Source organism: Engraulis encrasicolus, chromosome 12 (genome assembly GCF_034702125.1).
Source record: "Engraulis encrasicolus isolate BLACKSEA-1 chromosome 12, IST_EnEncr_1.0, whole genome shotgun sequence".
NCBI lineage: Eukaryota > Metazoa > Chordata > Actinopteri > Clupeiformes > Engraulidae > Engraulis > Engraulis encrasicolus.
The window spans coordinates 3,901,157-3,925,001 of NC_085868.1; the positions used below are offsets into that span (position 1 = coordinate 3,901,157).

The 23,845-nt window shown below is 45.6% G+C and overlaps 1 protein-coding gene across 3 annotated transcripts; it reads left to right on the plus strand.

Moving 5' to 3' along the window:
• Window positions 1-1,567: 1,567 nt before the first annotated feature.
• LOC134459211 (apoptotic chromatin condensation inducer in the nucleus-like) lies at window positions 1,568-21,781 on the plus strand. 3 transcript variants are annotated; one of them, XM_063211511.1, is made up of 12 exons: window positions 1,568-1,656; window positions 2,865-3,059; window positions 4,053-4,263; window positions 6,195-6,420; window positions 6,791-6,835; window positions 7,582-7,685; window positions 8,107-8,328; window positions 8,836-8,929; window positions 15,219-15,507; window positions 16,687-18,371; window positions 19,928-20,245; window positions 21,032-21,781. In XM_063211511.1, exons 2-12 carry the CDS (start codon window positions 2,938-2,940, stop codon window positions 21,055-21,057), a joined length of 3,342 nt encoding a protein of 1,113 aa, XP_063067581.1. In that variant the 5' UTR covers window positions 1,568-1,656; window positions 2,865-2,937; the 3' UTR covers window positions 21,058-21,781. The 3 variants fall into 3 exon arrangements, with proteins under 3 accessions (XP_063067581.1, XP_063067580.1, XP_063067579.1); XM_063211510.1 differs by lacking the exon at window positions 1,568-1,656 and adding an exon at window positions 1,682-1,947; XM_063211509.1 differs by lacking the exon at window positions 1,568-1,656 and adding an exon at window positions 2,587-2,808 and having other exon boundaries at window positions 2,929-3,059.
• The last annotated feature ends 2,064 nt before the right edge of the window (window positions 21,782-23,845 follow it).

Consider the following 23,845-nt stretch of genomic DNA (forward strand, 5'->3'; position numbering starts at 1 on the left):
CGCATGCACACACACATACGGGGGGGGGAGAGACAGAGAGAGAGAGAGAGAGAGAGAGAGAGAGAGAGAGAGAGAGAGAGAGAGAGAGAGAGAGAGAGAGAGAGAGAGAGAGAGAGTAAGATAGAGATAGAGAGAGAGAGAGAGACAGAGAGAGATTTTCCCCTCCCTCTGGGCTGGACTTGGCCATAAGCTGTGTGTGCAATGTGTGTGTGTGTGTGTGTGTGCATGCAGGCTGATCAGAAGGATTAACTGGCCTTGTCTTCTGTGTGTCCGTGTGTGTCATAAGCCCCCTGAAGTGTGTGTGTGTTAGTTTTTAGCTCCTCAACGGAGAGTGTATGTGAGGGTGTGTGCCTTTTCTGTCCTTTGCGCTTTCGCTCTCAAATGGCAGAAATGACAATGTTGGGACTTTAACCAGGGACATGAGGATGCCAGAATACTACTAGCAAACAGGTAAGGACTGCGCTAAGACAGGTAAGGACCCCCCCTTCTCTCTCTCTTTCTGCAGAAAAGCAGGCGCACCCTATAATGTACCATGCCCTTGGCTTTCAGAGAGATGTTTGTTTGGCGAATGTCCCGTGCGTTGATAATCCTGTGTTGTAGTGTAGTGTGCTGAAGACCTGGTAGCTGGCACATTCAGAACAGCATTAGGTCAGCTGAGGAATCCCCCCCTTTACCTCACACACACTCACACATGGGGGTCACTGCAGGGGACTAACTCACCAACCCTCCTGCCTCAGACGACTGGCATCTCCAGACACCAAATTAGATTACACCACACTTGTTGACATCACCCTGCAAGCCCCCCATAGGCTACCCTCATTAAGTAGCCTAATAGACATGCTACAAGGGAGACCCTGTATAGTCTAGCCTGTATGTGCCCTTGTAAGTAGGTAGCCTAATATTCACCACTTGCCAGGCCAATGATTCAACATGGTTACTTTTATTGTCTCTAGGTTGGTTGGCCTACTTCTAAAGGACGTTGACATCATAACGTAGGCTGGTCAACGTAGTGGCTCCAGTTGACAGTAGCCTACATGAGTAGTCTAATGACAGAGCTGTTTCCGTAGGCCCCTACTTTTTATAATCACATCTAAATGCTAGGTTTGATCGTGTCACGATATGTTGATGTTGACAAAAGCCAGCGATAGCTCAAGTCTTTCTGTTCTTTCCATCATCCACACTTCCATCCTTCCTTGATGCTTGTGGTCCCGTCATGACGTCGCATTTCATATCTCCGAAATGTGAAATTTAAAGGGCATTTTCTCATTTGCAGCCCGGATGTTAAAAAGTCTCCCTAAAGTTGTTGTGGCTAGGCTGACAGCGGGAGAAACATTGTTGTTTTCTCCATGGAGGCGGGACGTCCGCGAAGTGCGAGGCACACGCAGAGGTCGAGGGGAGTTAGGATAATGGAAATTAATAGTAGTTCTACTCGACAGGACAGGGCCGAGCGGCTCTTGATTACCACTTCGCCGCTTCATTGCGAACAGGTGCATTCCCCGGGCGCGTGCCATAGTTGCGCAGAATGTGTCACATTCCATCCACGCCTGTGTCGCGCGCTGCCAACCTGCCGTCACGAGCTGAACCGACCCTGCAACCTTTGTAGTTTAGAAGCAGTAGCATACAGTTTGCTGTCGATATTTGTGGCAAACAGGAAAGGTGTGTGTGTGTGATGATTTGCAGGGAGCAGTGAGAGTGTTGTCTTTTCCACGCTCTGCTCAGTTGCTAGCGCCCCTGAACGCACTGTTGCTCAACAGAACTCATCGCGGGCGTTGGCCTGGAAAATAACAACTGTTGGCTGTTTTGCATGCCTCAAACGGGAGTTTTACTGACACTTGAGGTCTTACTTAAACTTTATCAAATAAGGCGATTGTCAGGGAACAGACTGTGGGAATTGGCTAGCCTAGGCCTATGAAGATCACTTGTCATCTTTGAGTTCGTGGGGTTTCTGTGAGTAACTGTTTATTAATTGCTGTCTGGTGCCTCTTTCTATCTTAATGAGAATGATGTTTTGAACGACCTTACTGACTGTTGTTGTTGGCTGGTCAGTGTTCCAAAAGGTTGCTGCTTTGGGTAGGCCTACTTTAATGAAGGATGCTGGGAGACAGGGAAATTGAAATCATCACCATAGCCACCACATTATTTTGGCTAATCGATGTTGATCTGTGAAATGATTCCATCAGATGGTTCCTTCATTGGTCTATAGATGTTTCATATCATGATCATAATTTAGAGCTCACACTGACGGTATACATACTAAAGGTGATCGCAATTGATGTGTAGATTTTTGCTAGAAAGCAGCTTATAAACAATAGTAACCAGTCTGCATGGTGTAGAGGCCACATGACCTTTCTACAAATGTGTGTGTGTGTGTGTGTGTGTGTGTGACTGTGTGTGTGTGTGTGTGTGTGTGTGTGTGTGTGTGTGTGTGCGCATGTTTGAATTTAATAATTTCTATAGGCCTATATATATTTTAAATGCTTTGAGGTTTTTTCCCCCTTAATCATCTTGTGCCTTCTTTTATTGATGATGGGACAGCTGATGGTATGATTGGAAAAGTGATGGGGAGAGAGGTGGGGCTGGGTTGAAACATGTGACCATGACCAGATTCAAACCGGAGTCCCATGGCATAGCTTGGCTATGCTGAGCCTCAGCGACATATTTTTTGGTATTTTTAAGACTATTTGCGACAGGATGGTTGAGAGACAGGAAATGAGTGGGGAGAGAGAGAGAGATGGGAAAGGATTGACAAAGGACCCGGGCTGGAATCGAACATGGGTCGCCGGCGTAGCAGCTACCGTTAGAGCCACGGTGGGGCCAGATTGCAGAGGTTTATCATTATGATTATTATGTCATGTTCTTTGCAGGAGGATCAATTATCACTGACAATCTCCCTGACACACACACACACACACACACACCGACTCAAAGCAGTGTGCCATGGAGGTGTGTGAAGAGATGCTGGAGCAAGAGGAGGAGACGGAGGAGGAGCAGGAGGAAGAGCTCTCTCTGACGGTGGTTCTTCCCGATGGCACTGAGGAGGTCACTACTGTATATGGGAGGTGAGACAAACACACACACACACACACACACACACACACACACACACACACACACACACACACACACACACACACACACACACACACACACACACTGCGCTGACATGTGACTGTCATGTCATGTTGTGCCAGTTCACCACTCAGGGCTCCAACACGCAACTTCCCAGTCACAGTAAACCTTTGGTATGGGTGTACACATGTGCAGTGCCACTGAGCTTAAGTGTGCGCGTGTGAGCAGGAACTAGCACTGAAAGGCCTCATGTTGTGCCATTGATTCGTCTGAGTGGCTTCTGAAAGAGGAAGTTTATTTGGGTGGTGCCAGCTTTCTGGTGGAGACCCCAGGGAGTGACAAGGGAAGGGTGTGCGTGTGTTTGTCTGCACGCGTGAGTGCGTGTGCCATGGACGTGCTAGTGCAGGGGTGGGGAACCTTTTTCATTCGAAGGGCCACTTCAAATTCATCCGAGAGCCGTAAAAGTCCTCCGAGGGCCGTACTATGAACACAAACCAGGATTTCCCCCTGCACTTTAGGCCTATATTGAAGGCAGCCACATTTAAAACAGACCACACAATCTCTAGGTCCCCTGGATATAAATTAATTGTATTGCAAATGCATTTTCTAGGATTCATTTACAAAATATGTCATATTTCATGTGAAGCTGCATAACATTAAAATGATATCGGGGGCTGGATAAGACAGGCTCAAGGAACGCAAACAGGCCTCTCGACATATAATAGGTTCCCCACCCCTGTGCTAGTGGAACTGTGTGCTTAGCACCACCTCAACACTTCGGAGCAGGCACATACACACACACACACACACACACACACACACACACACACACACACACACACACACATACACTCTTCTAATTGTCATGTACTCCTCAACAAGCTTCTTATAGCCCTCTGGACTGTACTTTTTATGTTATGGTCTGACTTGCCAGAGTAGGATAGTGACAGATGACATTGCCTCACCTTGTTTTGCTTCCTCAGTAAACCAGTGATGGACATGCTCGTGGCGCTGTGTGCCGAACACCACTTAAACCCCTCAGAGCACGCCATGGAACTCATCTCAGCCAATCAGAACCTCATCAAGTTCAAACCCAACTCTCTGATTGGCTCATTGGAGGCCGAGAGGGTGGTGCTTAAACACAGGGGGGATGATTATCAGCCCAGGAAGAAAAGGGATCCCTACGTGCCCGAGGTAAGAAGTGGTGTGTGTGTGTGCGCGTGTGTGCGTGAGTTTGTATGTATGTATGTGTGGCGGCTATTGTAGTTGAAATAGGCTGGTCTTTTACACCTGGTACATGGAGATGTGTTATTCATCCAAAATACTGAAATGTCAATCTAAAAACAATGTGTGTGCGTGGCTTACAGATCTGTGGATTCTCTTAAAAAAAGGGACAAAAATGTACCCAATTCTGGTCAGTATCCAGCATAGGTGACACAGGTGCTGCCTTCGTCCATAGAACACTGAGTGAACAGACCCTTTCAATGTTGTGCAAGACTCCTTTATTTATACAAAAGGAGGTATATAGCGTTTGTGTTTGTGATATGTGTGCCCTGTGCTAAGAAATGTATACATGTAGATGTGAAGGGTAAGTAGTTGGTGTGTACTTGTGTGTGTTGCTGCATGTGTAGATGTGTTACAACTCAAGGTATTATTAATATATATTAAGGTGTGTGTGTGCGCACGTGTGAGAGGCCTTGACCTTGAAATGATTGGTAGAGAGAGATGGGGCAGGGCTGGGAAATGACCCCGGCCGGACTCGAACCAGGGTCCCCGTGGGCAATGTAAGCCCAAATGTGGGGGGCTTACTGCGCTGCGACTCACAGCGCCCCCAACAATGGACACATTCTTGACTACACATTCTGCACACATCTGCGCAGCACACAAGCTCACTGTGAATGAATTTAGAATTTTCTAACCAGATTGCATTGTGATTGCGCATTGCACTTGTGTGCTGCACGGATATGCACAGAGTGTGGCATCTCAAACATGGTTTTCATCCATTCCGTTTTCCAGGACGGTATAATTCCAAGAACCTGGCTCAGTAATAAACCAGGTTAAGTCAACCTTGTGGTAGTGCTAAATCCTCTACTAGAAGAGCCTGGGGTTCACGTTTTCTTCACTAAATGACACTTGTGGGCTAAATATATATGAACAGGCTTACCACTTCATGTAGGTTAACTTAGTGGTCAAGTTTATCACTTAACCATGTTCTTGGAATACCCCCAGTTGTCAATGTGCATACCTGTGTGTGTCCTATGAGAGTACTGCTCCTACATGTATATGAACTCCTTACCTGTGTGTGTGTGTGTGTGTGTGTGTGTGTGTGTGTGTGTGTGTGTGTGTGTGTGTGTGTGTGTGTGTGTGTGTGTGTGTGTGTGTGTGTGTGTGTGTGTGTGTGTGTGTGTGTGTGTGTGTGTGTGTGTGTCCTATGTGCTTTTTTTTCAATATGGATTTTCCAGGTCTGTGTGTTGTGTGCATACCCGTCACCTATGTGTGCCCTATGAGAGCTCTGACCATATACGGTCATAGAGGTAGAAAATAACACTAGAGAGGACACAGCAATTTGCGACAGCACTGGGAAATGGCAGCTGGAGCTTCCCAACTTCCGTAGGTAGTGTAGGTACTTTCAGGCAATGCAAGTCAATGGAGAACACGCCCACACCTGTCAAGAAATTAACTAAAACTGTGTAAATATAAAGTAACACTTTAATCAAAGACCAGATTTGAAATGTCAGGCTACATATCTACTGAAATCATATGAGTCGATAAAATACATTTAAAAATCAAATAATATATTTTATGAACATAGTTAGCAACACACTTCAACTATTGTCCTTGTATAGTGTGTTGATGGACATTTTCACATGATTAAGCCATTTTTGACAGAGGTGAGCCTCGTTCTCCGTTAATTTCCATTTCTCTGATCTACCTACAGATAATGGCCGCTACAGATTGCCGTAAAAGGGGGGCGGGGTCCTCTCTAGTGTTATTTTCTACCTCTATGGTCCTATGTGCTTTTTTTCAATATGGATTTTCCAGGTCTGTGTGTTGTGTGCATACCCGTCACCTGTGTGTGCCCTATGAGAGCTCTGACCATATACGGTATGAACTCCATTTCCCAGGTGTCTGTGCGGCTGCTGATCTTCTACAGGAAGTCACATCGTGCAGTGGTGCGTGTCAGCCCCAAGGTGGCGCTGCGGGAGCTGCTGCCGGCCATCTGTGATAGGTGCGAGTTCCCCCCGGAACACACCCTCCTCTTCCTCAACAGCGAATCGGAGGAGCCGCTTGACTTCGACAAGACGCTCAACGACTACGGCATCAGGGAGCTCTTCGCCAAGGACACCCGAGGTGTGTGTGTGTGTGTGTGTGTGTGTGTGTGCGTGCGTACACGTGCGTGTGTGTTGTGTGTGTGTGTGTGTGTGTGTGTACACTACATTACCAAAAGTACTAACCTGTGCTAACCTGCCTTGACTAATATGGGAGCTTACAGTACCTGCCATCCCCTTCCTAACCCATAGGATTCAATATAATATCAGTTCACCTTTTGCAGTCAAGGCAGGTTGGCGAAATCTTTTGGTAATCTTGTGTATGTTTATTTCTGTGTGCTGTTTGCTTGTCAAATACACCAGAGGTGTGCCTGTAGGAGAGAGAAGACAGACCAGTAGATTGTGTGTAATGGTCAGGCTCTCATATTGTGATGTGTTGTTCTCTCTGACAGTCATCCTTACTCCTCCAGAAGTGGTGGTCACGGCGGACACTGAAGGTAAGTCTGATATACTGCTAGTCAGAATGAACTCTCCCCTCTATGAGATAGTGGTAGTCCGAATAAACTATCGCTCCTATGAAATGGTGGTAGTCAGAATGAACTCTCTCATGTGGGAACTACTGCTAGTCAGAAGTCTAAAAGTAGTTAGCTAGTTAGAACAACTCTCCCCTGCAAGCTAATGCTAGTTGGAATGACCACTTTCTCCTCCATGAACTACCGCTAGTCAGGACGGAGACGGAGAGCTTTTCGAGATAAACACTTCCCCATGAGGCAGAAAGCAAGTCAGAATGAACAGTCCATTGTGAGACAGAGGTTGTCAGAATGAAAAGTCCCATATGAAACAGAGAATTAATCAGAATGAACCCTCCCCGATGTGTGAGAGAGCTTGTCAGAATGAAGTCTTGTTGTCCTGCATTATGTGAATTAGAGCCATCTAAACTCCTGCAAGTCAGAGCTCTCCCCTACGAGACCTACCAAATGAAATCTCCCATGTGACAGTGAGTGAGTGAGTGAGTGAGATAGTCAGTCTTTTTTCCCAGATATGTACCTTTAGTCCCAGGCAGGCCTTGTGTCTTACCTGGCGTGTCTGCATTTCGTGTGTGTGTGTGTGTGTGTGTGTGTGTGTGTGTGTGTGTGTGTGTGTGTGTGTGTGTGTGTGTGTGTGTGTGTGTGTGTGTGTGTGTGTGTGTGTGTGTGTGTGTGTGTGTGTGTGTGTGTGTGTGTGTGTGTGTGTGTGTGTGTAGGGTCCAAGGAGAATCTGCAGCCAGTTGCTCCTGAGAAGAAGGAGAGAAAGGAGAGCAAAGGCTTCCTCAGCATCTTCAGGATACGCAAGAAGAAATCCACACAGGTGTGTGTGTGTGCAGGTGTGGGTGTGTGCTGATGTGGGTGTGTGCGCCTGTGGGTGTTTCAATGAGTCCTATGTCTGTCCTTCTGTTCAGCATGTTTGTTGAGTGCGTTGCCTTGCAAATTTCTCTAAGTAGGCCCTATGTGTTTAATGTCTGGAATGCCACAACATTGGCCTAGAAATCTAGACGCCTCTAGTGGCCGCTGTCAGCTTTCAGCTGTAGGGGCTTAGCTCGCTAGGCTACCACAACACAATGTCCTCACCGATTTCCTTCTCCCCTCTATCCTTTTCTCCCTGTATCTCTCCATTTCCCTGCATCTCTACTCTCCCTGTATCTGCATATTTAATTCCATGCCATCCTTTGTATCGCCTCCTCTTTCCCTCTCCATCTCTGCGCATCTCTTCCTATACTCCCGCTCCCCAGAATGTGTCTTCGAGTGCCCCCAACTCGCCGCCCCACCAGAAGCGGCGGACCCTAAGTTTGGGCCTTCTGAGCTTCCGAACGACTCAGCCGGCCCAGTCCCACCCCGGCCGGCCTAGCAAGAAGAGGAGAGCCCCCATGCCCCCCCTCCCCAACCTCCTCAACTCGCACAGCCTCCCTGCACACCTCAACTCCAGCCTCTCCACCCTCAACACACACACCGCCGTGAGTATTTGTGTTTGTGTGTGTACAGCGTATAATATACAATATGCTCCCCTCACCCACACCTCAACTCCAGCTTTAGCACCCTCAACACACACACGCGTGTGTGTGTGTGTGGGTGTGGGTGTGGGTGTGGGTGTGGGTGTGTCTGGGTGTCTTGAGTAAATGATACTGGGAATGGAGAATCCTTGGGGTCATATGGAAATCAAACTGCTATGATGGTTCCTGCAGCATTATCCTGAGCCAATACCATTATCCAAACTCCCGTCCGCTGTTAGCCAGGGCACAAGAATTTTGGCGGGAATTGTCCCCTTTCAACATCCCGATTGCAAATGAGAAAATGACCTTCAAACCGCGCTTTTGCGAGATATGGAATTAAACTTCTGTTGTCAAAGATGTCTTGTGACGTTGTCACGAGACCACAAGATCATGAGATCACTCTCAACAGCAGACTAACTAACTTGGTGTGTGTGTCTGTGTGTCTGTGTGTGTATCTGTGTGTGTGTGTAGACCAGCGCTACATCCTCAGCGGAGTCGACTCTGAGGAGAACTAAGCGCCGGGCCCCCCCTCCACCTGTCTCGATCCCCCCAGCTAGCACCACAGGTGAGGTTGTGTAGCAACACACACACACACAAACAGCACCACAGGTCACTCCCTATATCAGCACTCACTGACACATCCCACACCATAGACCCTGCTCCCAAAGTCATTGCCTTATGTAGTTTGATTATCGCCTGTTGGGAGTGTTTGTGTGTACTGACGCAACTTCAGTTGTGCCGGTGTAGAGGCATGGCAGGCGTAGCGCTCTAAGGCTCTAAGCCATGTTAGCATTTGACCCCTCCCAACCTAGCAAGCACAGCACTAGCGTAAAGCGCTTGGCTATGTTAGCATTTGACCCCCACCCACCTTACAAAGGTCAGACCACAGACTGATTATCTCCCCCCTCCCCAGGTACACGTGTGCATGCATGCATATGCGCGCACTTATTCATGCACATACACACTCACACACACTCACACACACATGCCGCCCCCTCCAAAGTAAGTCCTATTATTTCCGGCTCTCAACTGAGTCCTTTAACTGCATTATCTATTATGTAGCAAAATGGTCCTTACTAAGGTTACTCCTAGCCAATTTCACAGAGGGTATGGAGCAGAGGAACTGGGAAACCATTACTACAATATATTACAATACAATCCAACATAAAATGTATTCATACAGTGCATTATCACAACAAGGAAGTTACCCTTTTAAAGCGTTTTTTTCAAATACCTAACCTGTCGCAGGGCTTTGAGGAGCTACGTGTTAACTTGCAACGCTGTAGTGCACACATGCGATAGCCAGTTCAAATCAGCAGGTTATCTTGAAGCTCGACCAATCAGAAGCAGAGTTTAGCCATCCTGTGGCTTTGCTCTCCTTGGGGAAAAAAATGTCCTCCTGGGAATAGCTGAGTGCTTTATTGGCTGCTGCAGGTTGTTTGGCATAGATGGGAGAATGTCTCGTTTCATCTTTTTATTTATCTACGTAGGTATAAAATGTAAACAACTGTAAAATAAATAATGTGTGCAGACGGCAAACAATCTAAATGTGAGTTTGGATTTTGACAATGGTGTGCAGTCGTAACGGCCTCACCATGAAGGCTCCGTGTTTACATTCACAGGACCGCCAGTCACTTTGCCCGAAAAATATTTTGATAGCGAATTTAAAATAGCTCAGCCAGAAGGCAGTTCCCTTTCAAATGTCCTGACAAATTGGTGAGATAACTTCCTATTTGGAGAGGAAATGGAAGAGTTCATAGCCTGTGTTGCTACCATGGCAAGAGTCTCGTAATCAGGGTTATTCCAGGACATTGGATATCTAGATATGTATGTAACAATTCATTATATGGAGGTTAAGATGGAGAGGGAAGAATTAATTATTCTTTACTCTCTGGTTAATGCACGGTATGCAGGTAATCTCTTTGGGTTATTTGGTGACACTTATTTTTAAGGAGCCTTAAATTGCACTCGCCTCCAAAAGAGTTGTCGCCTATCCATCTATTTGGAATAACAGCTAATAACCTGACTTTCAATTAATCACTTGGCTTCAGTAGTCACTCATATGAAAGCTACAACCCTCCCGAATGAAAATGTATGTACAAAAATAAATTTCATGCACCAAAGAAAGATTGACCCTTTATTGAACACAGACAGGGCAGATTTTCACAAGACAAAAGTTTTGTCGCCTATCGAACATAATGTGAAAATGAGCAGATAAGTCACTTCAAAACACTTCAAATACGCAGATTGGGTGTCATACTTAATCACTGAATCACTCTCACCTCTCCAGAAAATCAACTTTGGCCTTAGGTGTATGTTTAGGGTCATTGTAATCATGGAAAGCAACACAATGAAAATCAATGGAGTTCAATGAGAGATGGTGACATATTCGCTATTCGTAGAGCAATACATGTTTAACTTCATGATTTAATCAATGATAAAAGCCCTCAAACACCTGCAGCATGCATAAGAGCTGTATCTGTACCATGTTTCACTTTATGCACCATTTATCTTTTTTCATATTTGTCATCTCCAACACCATATAGTTTTCATGCTATCAGTTCTAAAATGGTTGATCTTGGGATCTTGACTTCAGAGTATGAGTCCCATTAGCCTTCATTTTTGTCAGAATTAGGCCTGACATACTCTTGGCTGGCTTTTTTTAGACAGGGCAGTGGGAGAGACTTCTTTGGTGTTAAAGGTGAAGAATTTGGAAACAATACATGTTGCCTAAAGTCAAACATGGGAGGGATACAGCTCTTATGTGGAGCTGCATGCATGCTGCTGGTGTGTGAGGGCTTTTATCATTGATTACATCATGAAGTTAAAAATGTATTGCTCTACGAATAGCAAATATGTCACCATCTCTCATTGAACTCCATTGATTTTCATTGTGTTGCTTTCCATGATTACAATGACCCTAAACATACACCTAAGGCCAAAGTTGATTTTCTGGGGAGGTGTGAGTGAATCAGTGATTAAGTATGACACCCGATCTGCGTATTTGAAGTGTTTTGAAGTGACTTATCTGCTCATTTTCACATTATGTTCGATAGGCGACAAAACTTTTGTCTTGTCAAAATCTGCCCTGTCTGTGTTCATTGAAGGGTCAATCTTTCTTTGGTGCATGAAATTTATTTTTGTACATTCATTTTCATTCGAGAGGGTTGTAGCTTTCATATGAGTGACTTCTGAAGCCAAGTGATTAATTGAAAATCAGGTTATTAGCTGTTATTCCAAACAGATGGATAGGCGACAACTCTTTTGGAGGCGAGTGTATAGTGCATTTAGTCAATCGGTACAGCCACTGTAGTACATGTTACATGATAGTACTCACAACATGTGCTTTTGTGTATCTACATACCAAGGGTGCCTTGGGCCTCAGTTCAGCCCTTTGCCGTCAATTATGGTAAATAGATATTCAAAATATATGATGAAATATTGTTACCGTTTATTTCTAATTATCAATATATTGCCTCTGAGTGTATTAGCATTGATGTATGGTCCTGTGGTGATAGGGAGGTTAAGCGTTGTATTTGGGCTCCATCTTGCCAGATTCACTGCTTTGGGACAGGCTGCCTGAGTTGGATCTTGACAGGATGATAGGCGAAAAAAATGTTTTACTTTGGCAATGACTTTGGCAATGTATTTTAAAATAAAATAACCTCTAAAGCTGCTATCTGCTGACGTCCTCTGCAGCCGTTGCTATAGTAACAATATAAAAATGACCTGCGGTGGAAGCATAATGTCAGTTATGCTGCCAGTGGTTGTCAGATTAGCTCTTCGTATAACAAGGAGCGACTGGTAGATGGTTGGAATTGTACCGTCCTTATAGGATCACTGATGGGGAGAAGCCGTGTGTGTCTGTGTGCGTCTGTCCAGTGTTTTATGTCCCCTCCATGCACCATGTTTAGTCCAGTGTTTCTCACAGTAGTGGAGTTAACAGCTGTGTTAAAATATCCTTTGTGTCAGGTTTCAGATGTATGCATGATCAATATGTGAAAATGCATGCTATACTCATGTAGATATGTGATGCTGCACCAAGTCGTGTGGGGGAAGGGGCTGTTAAAGTCGGGGTGGGGGTGAAGTACTGTATTTGTCAGTCTAAAAACACTTTGAGAAACACTGCCCTAGACAAACTCCTGTCCTTCTCTCCCCCGCCCCCCTCTTCCCCCTCCCTGTCCTGTACTGTATCCTTCCTCCTGATTTTTCCTCTCCCTTGTCTTGTTTTGCTCTTCTTCGGTCTAGAGTGTGAGCCCCCCGCAGAGGCAGAATGAGAGAGGACAGAGGAGAGACCCCCGGCTCCCTACTACCATCCCTACCGCACCTGCCTCCACTTCCCTCCCTTTGTACCCCCCCCACCCCACACACACACACCTACGTATCTGCTCCTTCTGCCTTCTCTCCTACATCCTCCCCTCATACTCCTACTCCTGCCCTCTGCTGTCCTAGCTCCATTTCTTCTTCTCTTCCTTCTTCCTGCATCATCCTCCTCTTTCACCAGTTGACTCCCTCTTTCCTCTGCCCTTCCTTCATCCTCCACCTCTTCCCTCACCCTCCTCCACTCGTGTCCTTCCTTTTTCTTCTCCTGTCCTCTCCTCTACCGCTGTCTGTGTCACATCTTCCATTTTGTGTCCAGCTCTCTTTTGAGAGATGCCTTTTACACCACTGTCATTCTTTTACTTTCCATCACAATCACATTTGTCTTTTGTCTGCGCCTTATGTCTGTGCTTCCTTTTAAATGTATGCCATTATCGTGTGTTAGTTATCTTGTGTATACCCGTCTATGTACTTGTCTATGTTTATTTCTGTCTGTAAAAGTCTTCCATCGTTATACCTGTATGCCTCTGGCTAGACTCTGGCTAGACATACCTGCAAGCCTTTACCTTTTGCCCGATTGAGAAACTGACCTTACAGTGCAAGAAGCAGCTTCTGCCGTAAGCCTCTTTCATAGCAAAGGAACTGGGACTAAACTGTCCTTGACTTCAGATTTAGCTTTAGCCTGCTAGCAGAGCAGTCCCACAGGGATGGTGTTGCCACCTGTTTCAGGTTTTACCTGATTTGTCCCGGTTTTAAACAGTATGCCCCCTTGGAAAAAAAATAAAATAAAACAATTCCTGGATATTGCATGAAAAGCACAAAAACTAATTCGCGAAATGTCCAGGTTTCTTGTCAGACCCTAACAAAGAATCCACTGTAACTAGCCAAAGAAAACGATGAATCAGGATGTGCAGTGTCCTCTTTGGAAGAATGCCACTAAGCAGTGCTCAGCACTCTTAAAGCCAAAGTCAAAGGTAGAGGTCTTCAGTATGACCCACTGTAAAGCCATGGGTGTGGTTATGACATTCACAACACTTGTGTATTCCTCTCAGCATCAGTAGGACTAATGCTGCCTTCAAGACAGGTCGGGACCTCAGGAAGACTGACGTAATTTCTGACGGAATTCTGTGGAGTTTAGAGCTATTTAAACTTAACAACCACCGTGACTGTCAAGAAAAGCTTGTTTCTCCGTAGATGTTAATCAGCATCTACTTGATATGACTTTTTGCATTTTCTACACACTTGGTGTGAAGTATCAACTTCATCATCAACTCTAACTGCTTCCTGTTCTGAGCTAGCAAACTGCAAAGTGCCCAAATTGTCACAATACTTGATTGCCGACCAGCATCAAGGGTTCTGATTCAGTGGTGTTTTGAGGACGCTAGTGGCTAAACATTTGCCAGAGGGTATTCTACAAGCGAACAGATGCTAATGGTGGCTATTGTCAGATGGGTTTTGTGCTTTAGTCGTTTTTCTAACTTTGTTTTATCACGTCATACTTCTCCTAGTTTGTTCAGTATAAAATGTGACTGTGTCTGTGATCTGTGTCTTCTGAAATTCTTTGTAAACCCGTTTTTAATTGTTGAATATGAAATCAAGCAAAATGACTGTTAAGTGCCACACCAGTTTTAATGTGTTTTTATGTGACTGATGATGGATGTCTATGTGACTTACTCCAGTGGAATGTGAAAAAAACAATAAACTCCTCACTGCCTCATACAGTAGTAATCAACTGAATCAATCACACTGAAATCAATGTGTGTGCATCCCTCAAACTAAGGTAAGCAGACCTTTGCGGAAAGAGAGCAGTATATTCCACTTGCATTTGCTAAAGCCACATCATCTTCACATTCCACACAGAAACCTGCCTATTTAGATTCTGCAAAATATTGTTATAATTAAGTGTGTGTGTGTGTGTGTGTGTGTGTGTGTGTGTTTGGGGGGGGCTGACCACATGTTTTAGCGAATGTATCGCATGCTAGTGCATTCGGGCGTGGTATTGCGACGCCTTTTGAAGTTAAGGCGTGCTCCTCAAACGCAAAGGTAAAGCACTTTCATGCACTTTTGTCACGTGACGAGGTTTGCTAAGTTTTTCCCTAAACCTAACCTGTCAGTAAAGCAATGTTTCTGCTGCTTTACTTTTGCCAAGAAGCGATTGGCTAATTTTTTGCTAAATTGTGCCCAGACCAAAACCATCCCTAAACCTAACCGTTCACAGGGCGTTGTGGAGCACGCCTTAACTTGCAAAGGCGTAGTGGACACACGAGATAGTCTGTTCAAATCAGTGTGTCATCTTAACGCTCTGTCATGATGCCATGTTGTGCGTGTGTGTGTGCTCGCATGTGCTAGTGCACACATCCTCTCACACTCATGCATCTTCTCACACTCTGCTCAATGCACACACGCATGCGCGTTGAGCAGAGTGTGAGAAGATGCAGGTTTTTATGAATGTTTGTGTCATACATGTGACCTAGAGACAAACGCACACACCCACGTGCACATCCAAGGCCAAGACTGTGTGTTTACCTCCACAGACCCCTCTAGCCCTTTGGACCCGGTGAACGAGCTTCCAGAGGATGCTGACGAACGGGACCAATCATCCACAGGCATTGGCAGGAGGCAAAAGTCTTCATCCCTTAACGACCTTAACGTGCAGCAACGGGTTCCTAACCCTAACGAGCGGCGCTCCACATCCTCCTCTTCCGGAAGTGGGATGGAGGAGCCGGAGCGATTGCCAGGATACGCAACCACGGCACTCGTGCACTCCGATGTGAGTCACGTGAAGTCCGGCAGCCAGTGTAGCGACCAGGACACCAGTGACCGGTATGAATACTGATGCTAATTATGTAGTCATCTAGTAGCTAGTAGTGACAACAGTACGATTTGAAAGCCCTCTGCACACAGGGGGCAACCGCCATCCCGATATACCGCCATTCCGACATTGACGTTCAGAGCCACTAATTAACGTGCACTGTGTAATATTTTTAGTAGTTTATTTCCAGAATGTTACATTACATTACATTACATTGCATTTGGCAGATGCTTTATAACCAAAGCGACTTTCAAAAGAGGACATAATCAAGCCAACATCACAAGCAAATACAAAGTGCACAGGAGATATACAGAACAACAAGTGCAGTTGCAAAGAGGGTTAGTTTTTTTTTTTTTTTTTTTAAATCATAAAGAGTAAATAAAGAGTACACACACACACACAAGCACACACACACACACAAACTAAACTAAACTATACTAAACATCATGTCAGGAGTCTGCCCTGGGGCAAAGCCAGTTCAAGCATTAGTCTAGTAGATTCTCTCGAAAGAGGAATGTCTTTAGTTGTTTCTTGAAGGCTGCAAGAGATGTGCTTAGTCTTGCTGCCTCTGGGAGACTGTTCCACCACTTGGGTACCACAACGGAGAACAATCTTGACTGGGAGTACCTAGAGCGACTGGAAGGCAGAGCCAGGCGGCTTGTGCTGGATGAGCGCAGTTCTCTTCCAGTAACATAAGGCGTTAGTAGGTCCTTCAGATAAGCTGGGGCCGTTCCTGACAAACATAATGCACTCAGAAATGTCAATTTTCCATGAATACTTTCCATGAAACCACCATCGAGTTCTAAGTATTCATTACTAGACTTAGGTCATACTAGTATATATTAGCTTATTTAGTAAATATTCATGAAAAGATTACATTTGGCAACACAGTTTCAATGAGCAGCATAGTGCAATATCTACTCTGGCCACCATCTTACACAGCACACCTTTCTAAAATCCATTGTTAAATTCACACACTGCCTTATGTTTGTTTTGCTACCAGTCAGTGGAAGCAAGCAAAGAAGTTTTCCACAATGCTGTCAGAAGTGACTACAGACACAGCTTGCACTTGCTAACATGATTTTGTGCAGTTTAATTAATTAAAAAGTTTTTTTGCTCACTTGCAGCATGTGCATGCGTAAAAAGCCCTGTATTGCGTGTAATAAATTACCCTGTCACATTTCCCCTAGGCCATGTGACGAGTTCTGTGTGTGTGCGGACTGTGAAACCAGGCGAGCGGAGTGCGAACCGTCAGGAGTGTGGTGGCTCTCACACTCCCTCAGTTCTCAGGATGAGCCACCCTCCCCCCATACACCGTCAGCCATTAGCTCCACACTCCCTAGCCCCAGCAGGGCAACATCCGCCCAGACCCCCCAGGCTGAATCATCTAGCCCCACCAGGGCACCTTTTAATTCCCGGGCCCCACAAGCTTCACTTTCGCCCAACCTCAACCGTCGGCTCACACAATCGGTGTCAAGTCCCATCCGTGTCCCCCAGTCTGCCTTGTCCAGCCCCAGTCGTGCCTCTCTTCTTGGGCCTTCTTCCTCCAGCCCCTTGGGCAGCCCCAGTCGTGCCCCGCAGTCTTCGGGTCCTGCTTCAGCTTGGAGCCCTAGTCATGGCCCACTGTCCGGCCGAATGCTGCGCAGTGAGAGCAGGGAAGGCCTGACCACCTTCACCGTCATCCCCAAGCTCAAGGACCACCAGCAGCAGCACCGTGGCTCCCTGGACGATGGGAGTGTGGAGGGGAGCTCTCCCCAGCACAGGTGCTCTCTGTTGGGACAGGGGAGTGTTGGAGGGAGGGCCTCCTCTCCACAGCGGCAAAGTCTGGAAAGACCACATCGTAGACGCTCAGAGCAGGATGACTCTTTGGGAGAGGAGGAACGGAGAGCACTGGAGTGCCTCGCCGATGCCACCGCCACACCTGAGTCCAGTCCGTTCTCCAGCCCAAAAACTGCCAACCCCAGAACCAAATCCATCTCTCAATGCCGCGCCACATACACAAAAAGACACAAGTCTAGTACTGAGAATTCCATGCCATCAGACCAAACAACCCAGCAAAGTTCAGAGCCGACCAGCACCAATACAGCCACAAACTCGACTCTGCATTCCATGCCTACCACTGACACAGCCAAGCCAGGACAGGAGTCCATGCCAACCTACACCACTAGCACCAGCACCACAACCACAGCCAAGCCCCGTGCGTGTCTCAGGCCCTTGTTTACCCAGGCCAGGCCCAGCCTGCCATCCCCGTGGTGGGTAGTGGTGCAGCGGAGCTCGGCCCAGCACAGCTCCCTCATGGAGGAGCTCCAGAAGAGAGTACCAGTGATGGACACCGCACGGCACCACCACAGAAGACATGGCGGAGAGGAGGAGGAGGAGGAGGAGGAGGAGGAAGAGGAGGAGGGGGATGGAGAGAGGAGGGGAAGTGATGAGGGGGTGAAAAGAGGAGGCGGGACCACTGTAGGGAAGGCAAAGGAGAGGAAAGAGGATGAATGGGATGGAATCAAAGACAAACGAGGAGGACAACACAAGCAGGAGGAGAAGAAGAAGATTCTTGTGAAAGACAGGATGGAGCAGGCTGTTGCAGAGGTCAAGGCACCTTTGGAACGTGTGGAACAGCGAGAAGAGGTAGATGAGGGATTTGATGGCAGTGAGAAAGAGAGTACGGAGAATGGGGACGAAGAAGAGGAGGTGGGGGAGAGTGGAGGAGGAGGGAAAGAAGAAGAAGAAGAAGAGGAAGATGAAGATGAGGAAGAGGAGGAGGAGGAGACAGAAGAGGAAGATTTTCCTCCTCCGCCTCCACCCACGCTCTGGTCTGAGGGCACTGCCTTATCTCCATCCCCCACCACACCAGGACATCAGGGCACCTCTGCAGGTACCCAGGCATTGTGTGCGTGTGTGTTAATTATGTCAGCTTTTTTTTGATTTAGTCGTAGTCTTAGTTACAATGACGAAAATCTATTTTAGTCTTAGTCATATTTTAGTCATGGCCTACCCAATTTAGTCTTAGTCTTTGTCTAAATGACGAAAATCAATTTTAGTCTTAGTCAATTTTTAGTCATTTTAGTCATTTTAGTCAACACTGTACATGATAGAACTTCTACACACACTGCTTCTCTTTTTAACATATATCATTGACTGTACAGAATAAACCTTCTCCGGACACGGCTTCTCTTTTTAACATATATCACACTGTGCAGAATGAAACTTCTTCACACACTGGTTCTCTTTTTCTCTATTTTATTTAACACCAGTGTTAATTTAGTCAGCTTTTTAAATTTTAGTCTTAGTCTTAGTCACAATGACGAAAATCAATTTTAGTCTTAGTCATATTTTAGTCATTGCCTTCCCAATTTAGTCTTAGTCTTAGTCTAAATGACGAAAATCAAAAAAGGGCTTTGACGAAATATTTTAGTCATAGTCATGGTTGACGAAATTAACACTGGTGTGCGTGTGTGTTTAATAGTGTTAATGTCTATATCAATATTTTCAATTTAACTACACATTTGAATCTGGTCAAACGTTATTTCTGTCTTGCATGATGCGTCGTATTTTGACAATAACAGCAAGTTTACTTTTTGACAATAACAGAAAGTTTACTTTTGACTTGACTTGACTTAAAGATCGCCTCTCAACGTAATTTAATTAATATTGCCGTGTTCCCAATTGTTATTGAATGTGTTACGCGTTGGTCCTGTTTTAAAAAACGTTCTGGTTGCTTTGTTTCAAGACGTTTTTGCAAGCTGGCAAGGTGGCTTGTGGAGAAACGAGAGAGTGTTCCGTGTTTCTCGTGGAAATGCGTCTCTGATTGGCTCACTCCTCCTGCTCTCAAAGAAACGCGTCTCTGATTGGCTCAGTCCTCCAGCCTTGGGAGAGAATGTAATGGGAAACAGAGTCGCCACTTCCCCGGATGGTACTGCACTATAGGGGCGCCAACGGAGGCGTGCAGGCTCCATTCAGGGCTGTGCTCTTTCGACAGCGACCCCTAGGCGAGCTGTAGGCACGGAGCAACCGGAGTGAGCAGGCTTTATGTATGAGGCTTTGTGCTGTGTGTGTACCTGAGAGTAGCAACCAGCTGATAGCTAAGCTAAGCTATGTTTCGGACCACCAGACGTTGCTTGTTTTGAAAACAAGCAGAAAAAAATTACTCGACATGTTTTTAGATAAATGGGTCGATATAAACCTTTGTGGGCAACGCCTTCTTTCGACGTGACGAAACACAGAAAGGCTTTCGTGATTCGCTCGTTTCTCTGCATTATTGATGTAAATTGGGAAACACCGGGAAACACAGCCAGGAGAGTTGACGCACCGCTATGAGAGCCTTGCAAGTGAGTTTAACTTGGGGTGACCGTCCGATCTTCGAAAGGAGTGAGTAAAACTGAGTTTTATCGGAAGTTGGCCTTTAACTATCCTCCCGTCTCCTCTTCCCAGTGGATAACACCTCCGTATCAGACGAACCACAGCAGCCCACAGTGGACATTACCCCAGCCTCTCCCCCCCTCTCCAAGCCAGCCCTCCAGGCCCCTCCACCTGCCAGGCCCCCAGGCCCTACAGGCCCCCATTCCGCCAAGAGCCGTCCGCCATCGGATGCTCCTGCGTCGGGCGGCTTGTCCCTGTTCGCCCTGGCGGTGTCCCAGAGGGCACAGCGGTTCACGGCGGCCTTCAATGCCCACTCTTCACCACGCCTACTGGGGCCACTAAGGCACATCAGACGGGCCCCCGCATACACACACAGGCCTCGCACCAACGGTGAGTGAGTCTGTGTGTGTGAGTGTGCAGTTCTGTTATGTGGATATTAACCCATGAAAATCGGGATATGTATCTGTGGGTATTTACCATCAAGACAGCAGCATCTGAACTTTTAACAGTATTGATATATATTGATCTTTAACAGTATTGAGTATTGTACTTTTTTAGACCCATTATTTCATAAATGAAAACATTCTGTTACATCAGTAAATATAACATCATATATGCAGTAAATTGCACTGAAAAATGATACAATTTGTGAATGGGCAGCAAACATGTACATTATGGAAATCAAATATTAAAATTGCAGGCTGGACCTTTCTAAGAATATAAGGATATGTCTGTGTCTTAGTTGCTTGCCGTGCCCAAATCTTTGTCTAATCCTGTTTCTGCAGCGAGGCGTTCCATGATCACATCCACATGTCTGGTTTAAAAGGACACCAACTGCATCAGGATGTGTATGTTCCATGTGTTGTGTAGATTAAACGGATGCACACTGTTACACAAACATGGACATTTATGATTGAGCATGTTTATCTGTCATGTAAAAAAACAGGGACAGGCGTGTGTGGGTGTGTAGTGTATGTCCGTGAATTTGTGTTCCTTATATCCGGTGTGTGTCCGTCCGTGAATTTGTGCTCCTTATATTCCCTGTAGCAAGTAAATGTCATTGTTTGATGATGGTTAAAAATACCTCCTGTAGAAGGTTATTCAGTGTCACGCACGCAAGACACAGACCAACGTTTACGTAACGTTGACCGTGGCAACTGTTTTCTTTGGTAACAGGCTGTGTACCCGCTGACCTGAGCTGAGACGGGAGGACCAGCGCGCGACCTTCATGTGACCTCGTCGTGTTTGTTTATCAGAGTGACCTTCCTGAAGGAGCTCCGGGTGGAAGTGAAGTCAGCGACAACGGCAGCCTAACTTCCTGCGACCCACAACTCTGGCTTCCTGTGACACGGCAGAGAAATCTAATGGGAAGCTGCGCCAAATAAACACAAGCAGGAACAAGGTGGCGCAGAAACAACTGGTAGTCTCACCAGGCAGAGGCAGAGAGGGACAGATGTTTCAGTTACACCACACTCTGTAACTTTGACCTCTATGAAAAGTAAATGAATTTGATTTGTCAAGACTTCATTTTTTCCTGTTTATTATTATTAGTATTATTATTATTCTTTTCTAGCTTTAATATGGGTTTAAACCCTTTCTATGTATTGAGATATTTAGTTTGAATCATTTCTGCATGTTGGATGAAGACATTTATTTTTTTACTCATGTTAACTTTTTTATTTGAAATTCTGTAAATAATATTTTTTGTTGTTTCTACTTTTTTGAACATGCAGAGATAAAATCAATGACAAAAACAATCTGGTTTCTGTAGATTTTTTTACCCACTAACTTCACCGAATCAGCATAGGAGGCAATTATATGTTTGCTTTCCTCAAACTAAAATGAACCATACAGATGATCTGTGCACATTTCAGATGAACTGTAACGGCATTGCACTAATAAGTTCATCGGAAAACTGTGGGTGTTGTTCAGATGGATATCCATATCCATTGTGTTTTAAACCCTGGATTGTTGTAAAACTAAATATATAGTTACTTACAACATCATAGATGGGACTTGTCATATGTATCGTCTTTCTACATTGATAGGGGACACTGTCAGAATGTTTTGGTAATATCTAACTGGATCTTGACACAAATAGTAGCCTGTTTTCCCAGCGAAAACGCAGCCTAGTTATAGTATTAGTATGGTTGTGGCTAATGCAAACATACTTACACGTGTGTGCGTGCATGCATGTGTGTGTGGGGAGATTACAGGTACCTTGCCTTAAGGGCATTTCAGACAAAGATGACAGGGTAGGAGGGTTGCAGGTTGGAATCTCACTGACAGACCAACTCCGTACCCTTTAGGCCACTGCCAATGACCAGAGAGACTGTATATCATGGTCACAGCAGCATATTGGGACGTGGTTGCTGAGGTGACAACTTAGTAAGTGAAGAATTCTTGCACACCTTTGTCAGGTGCGTATGAGTGGAACCCCTGGGTCACCAGAAAGCTCCCGCACACTGTTCACATTTGCATGGTTTACTGCCACGTTTCTGTTTACTGACCTTTTTTAAGCAATTGTGAGCTTTCTTTTGCTTTTGCTCAGGTGACGCCAGTCATTGCAGAGATTCTAAGAGTATCTAAAGTTCTAAAAGGTTGCATGTGTATAACGGGCGCGCAGGGGCGTTGTTGCCACATTGTTGTAAATAGCCTAGGCTTAGATTATTTTATTTGTTACTTGAAGTTGGTACCATTTCATATTTCACCTATTGCTGCTGGTTTGTTTTTATAAAAATAAAACTGTGACGTTGCTCCAAGAACACTCTTGCTTTTGTGCACCAGAGCCACTACGTGCCAACGGGTGATCACAGTCAACAAGCAATGGGTTCTTTAGTGAGCATATTAACACACACCAGCATATAGCCTACATTGTTTTTCCACCGTATCACACATCAGCTACTACTAAGCCTACTCTGAGTGTGAGAGGACCCGCATAGTGGGACAAACACAACAAATAACAATTTGCGCGTCATGCCTTAATGTTTGTCCATCTCGGATAAAGAGTGGGCCACATGCAAGGTAAATGGACTCTTCAGGTTCCTAAAGTGAGTATATTACGTAGCAGCTATTCTGAAAGTACAGCACAAGAGATGACACCCATAATAGGCATAAGCTGAATTGGAGCATTGCTGAATGTAGCCATATTAGGCTGGTGATGCTCCTCTTTTGTTTGCTATGGTGAGCATATCAACATATTAGGTAAGGCTACTATTGATGTTGAAACGATGACCATGAATCATTATCCTTTGTCTCCTTAAAAAATAAAGTATGATGAAATGAGTGAACCTATTGCATTCACATTACAGCATGCTGTGTTACATTATGGCCTAATAGACAGCTGTACTGTATGCATGCACATTCACTACCACTAATTGTATTTTAGATGTAATATCTCTTTTAGCCACAGAGGGGTAGTGTTGCACTGATTTGGTGCTTTGAGAAACTTGCATCACTGATGGAACTGCAGTGGAAAGGCTGTGGTTATGCCATCTCCCCTGCAGAGGGCAGTGTGACCATCTTTTGGAGGAGTACCCACAGCAGCAGCTGTCTCTCCTGGTTATCTCCATACATGTGTTCTATGGCTCTATTAAGGGCCTCTGTTTGCAAATGCCCATTCCAATCAGCAGCAGAGAGAAAAGTCTAGACATGAGATGAGTGCAGCATGCCTCTGCTGCTAAGACGAGTGTATAAAACAGCCGTGGCCATGGCTCAAATGGCTAGGGCACTGTCCTATCATGTCAGGGATCCAGGTTACATTCCAGTCTCATTTCCCCATCCGCTCTCCCAACTCCCAATTCCTGTCATCTCTTCACTGCCAACATCAAAATAAAGAAATACAAAGCCATCTCCAAAGCTAACCAGGGATTAAAATCACAAGTGCACACAAGTAGGGGCCTACACCGGTTACATAGGCTACCGCCATTCCGACATCGACGATCAATTCTCAGAATGGCAGTATTACATTTTCTATGAAATGTCCCACCA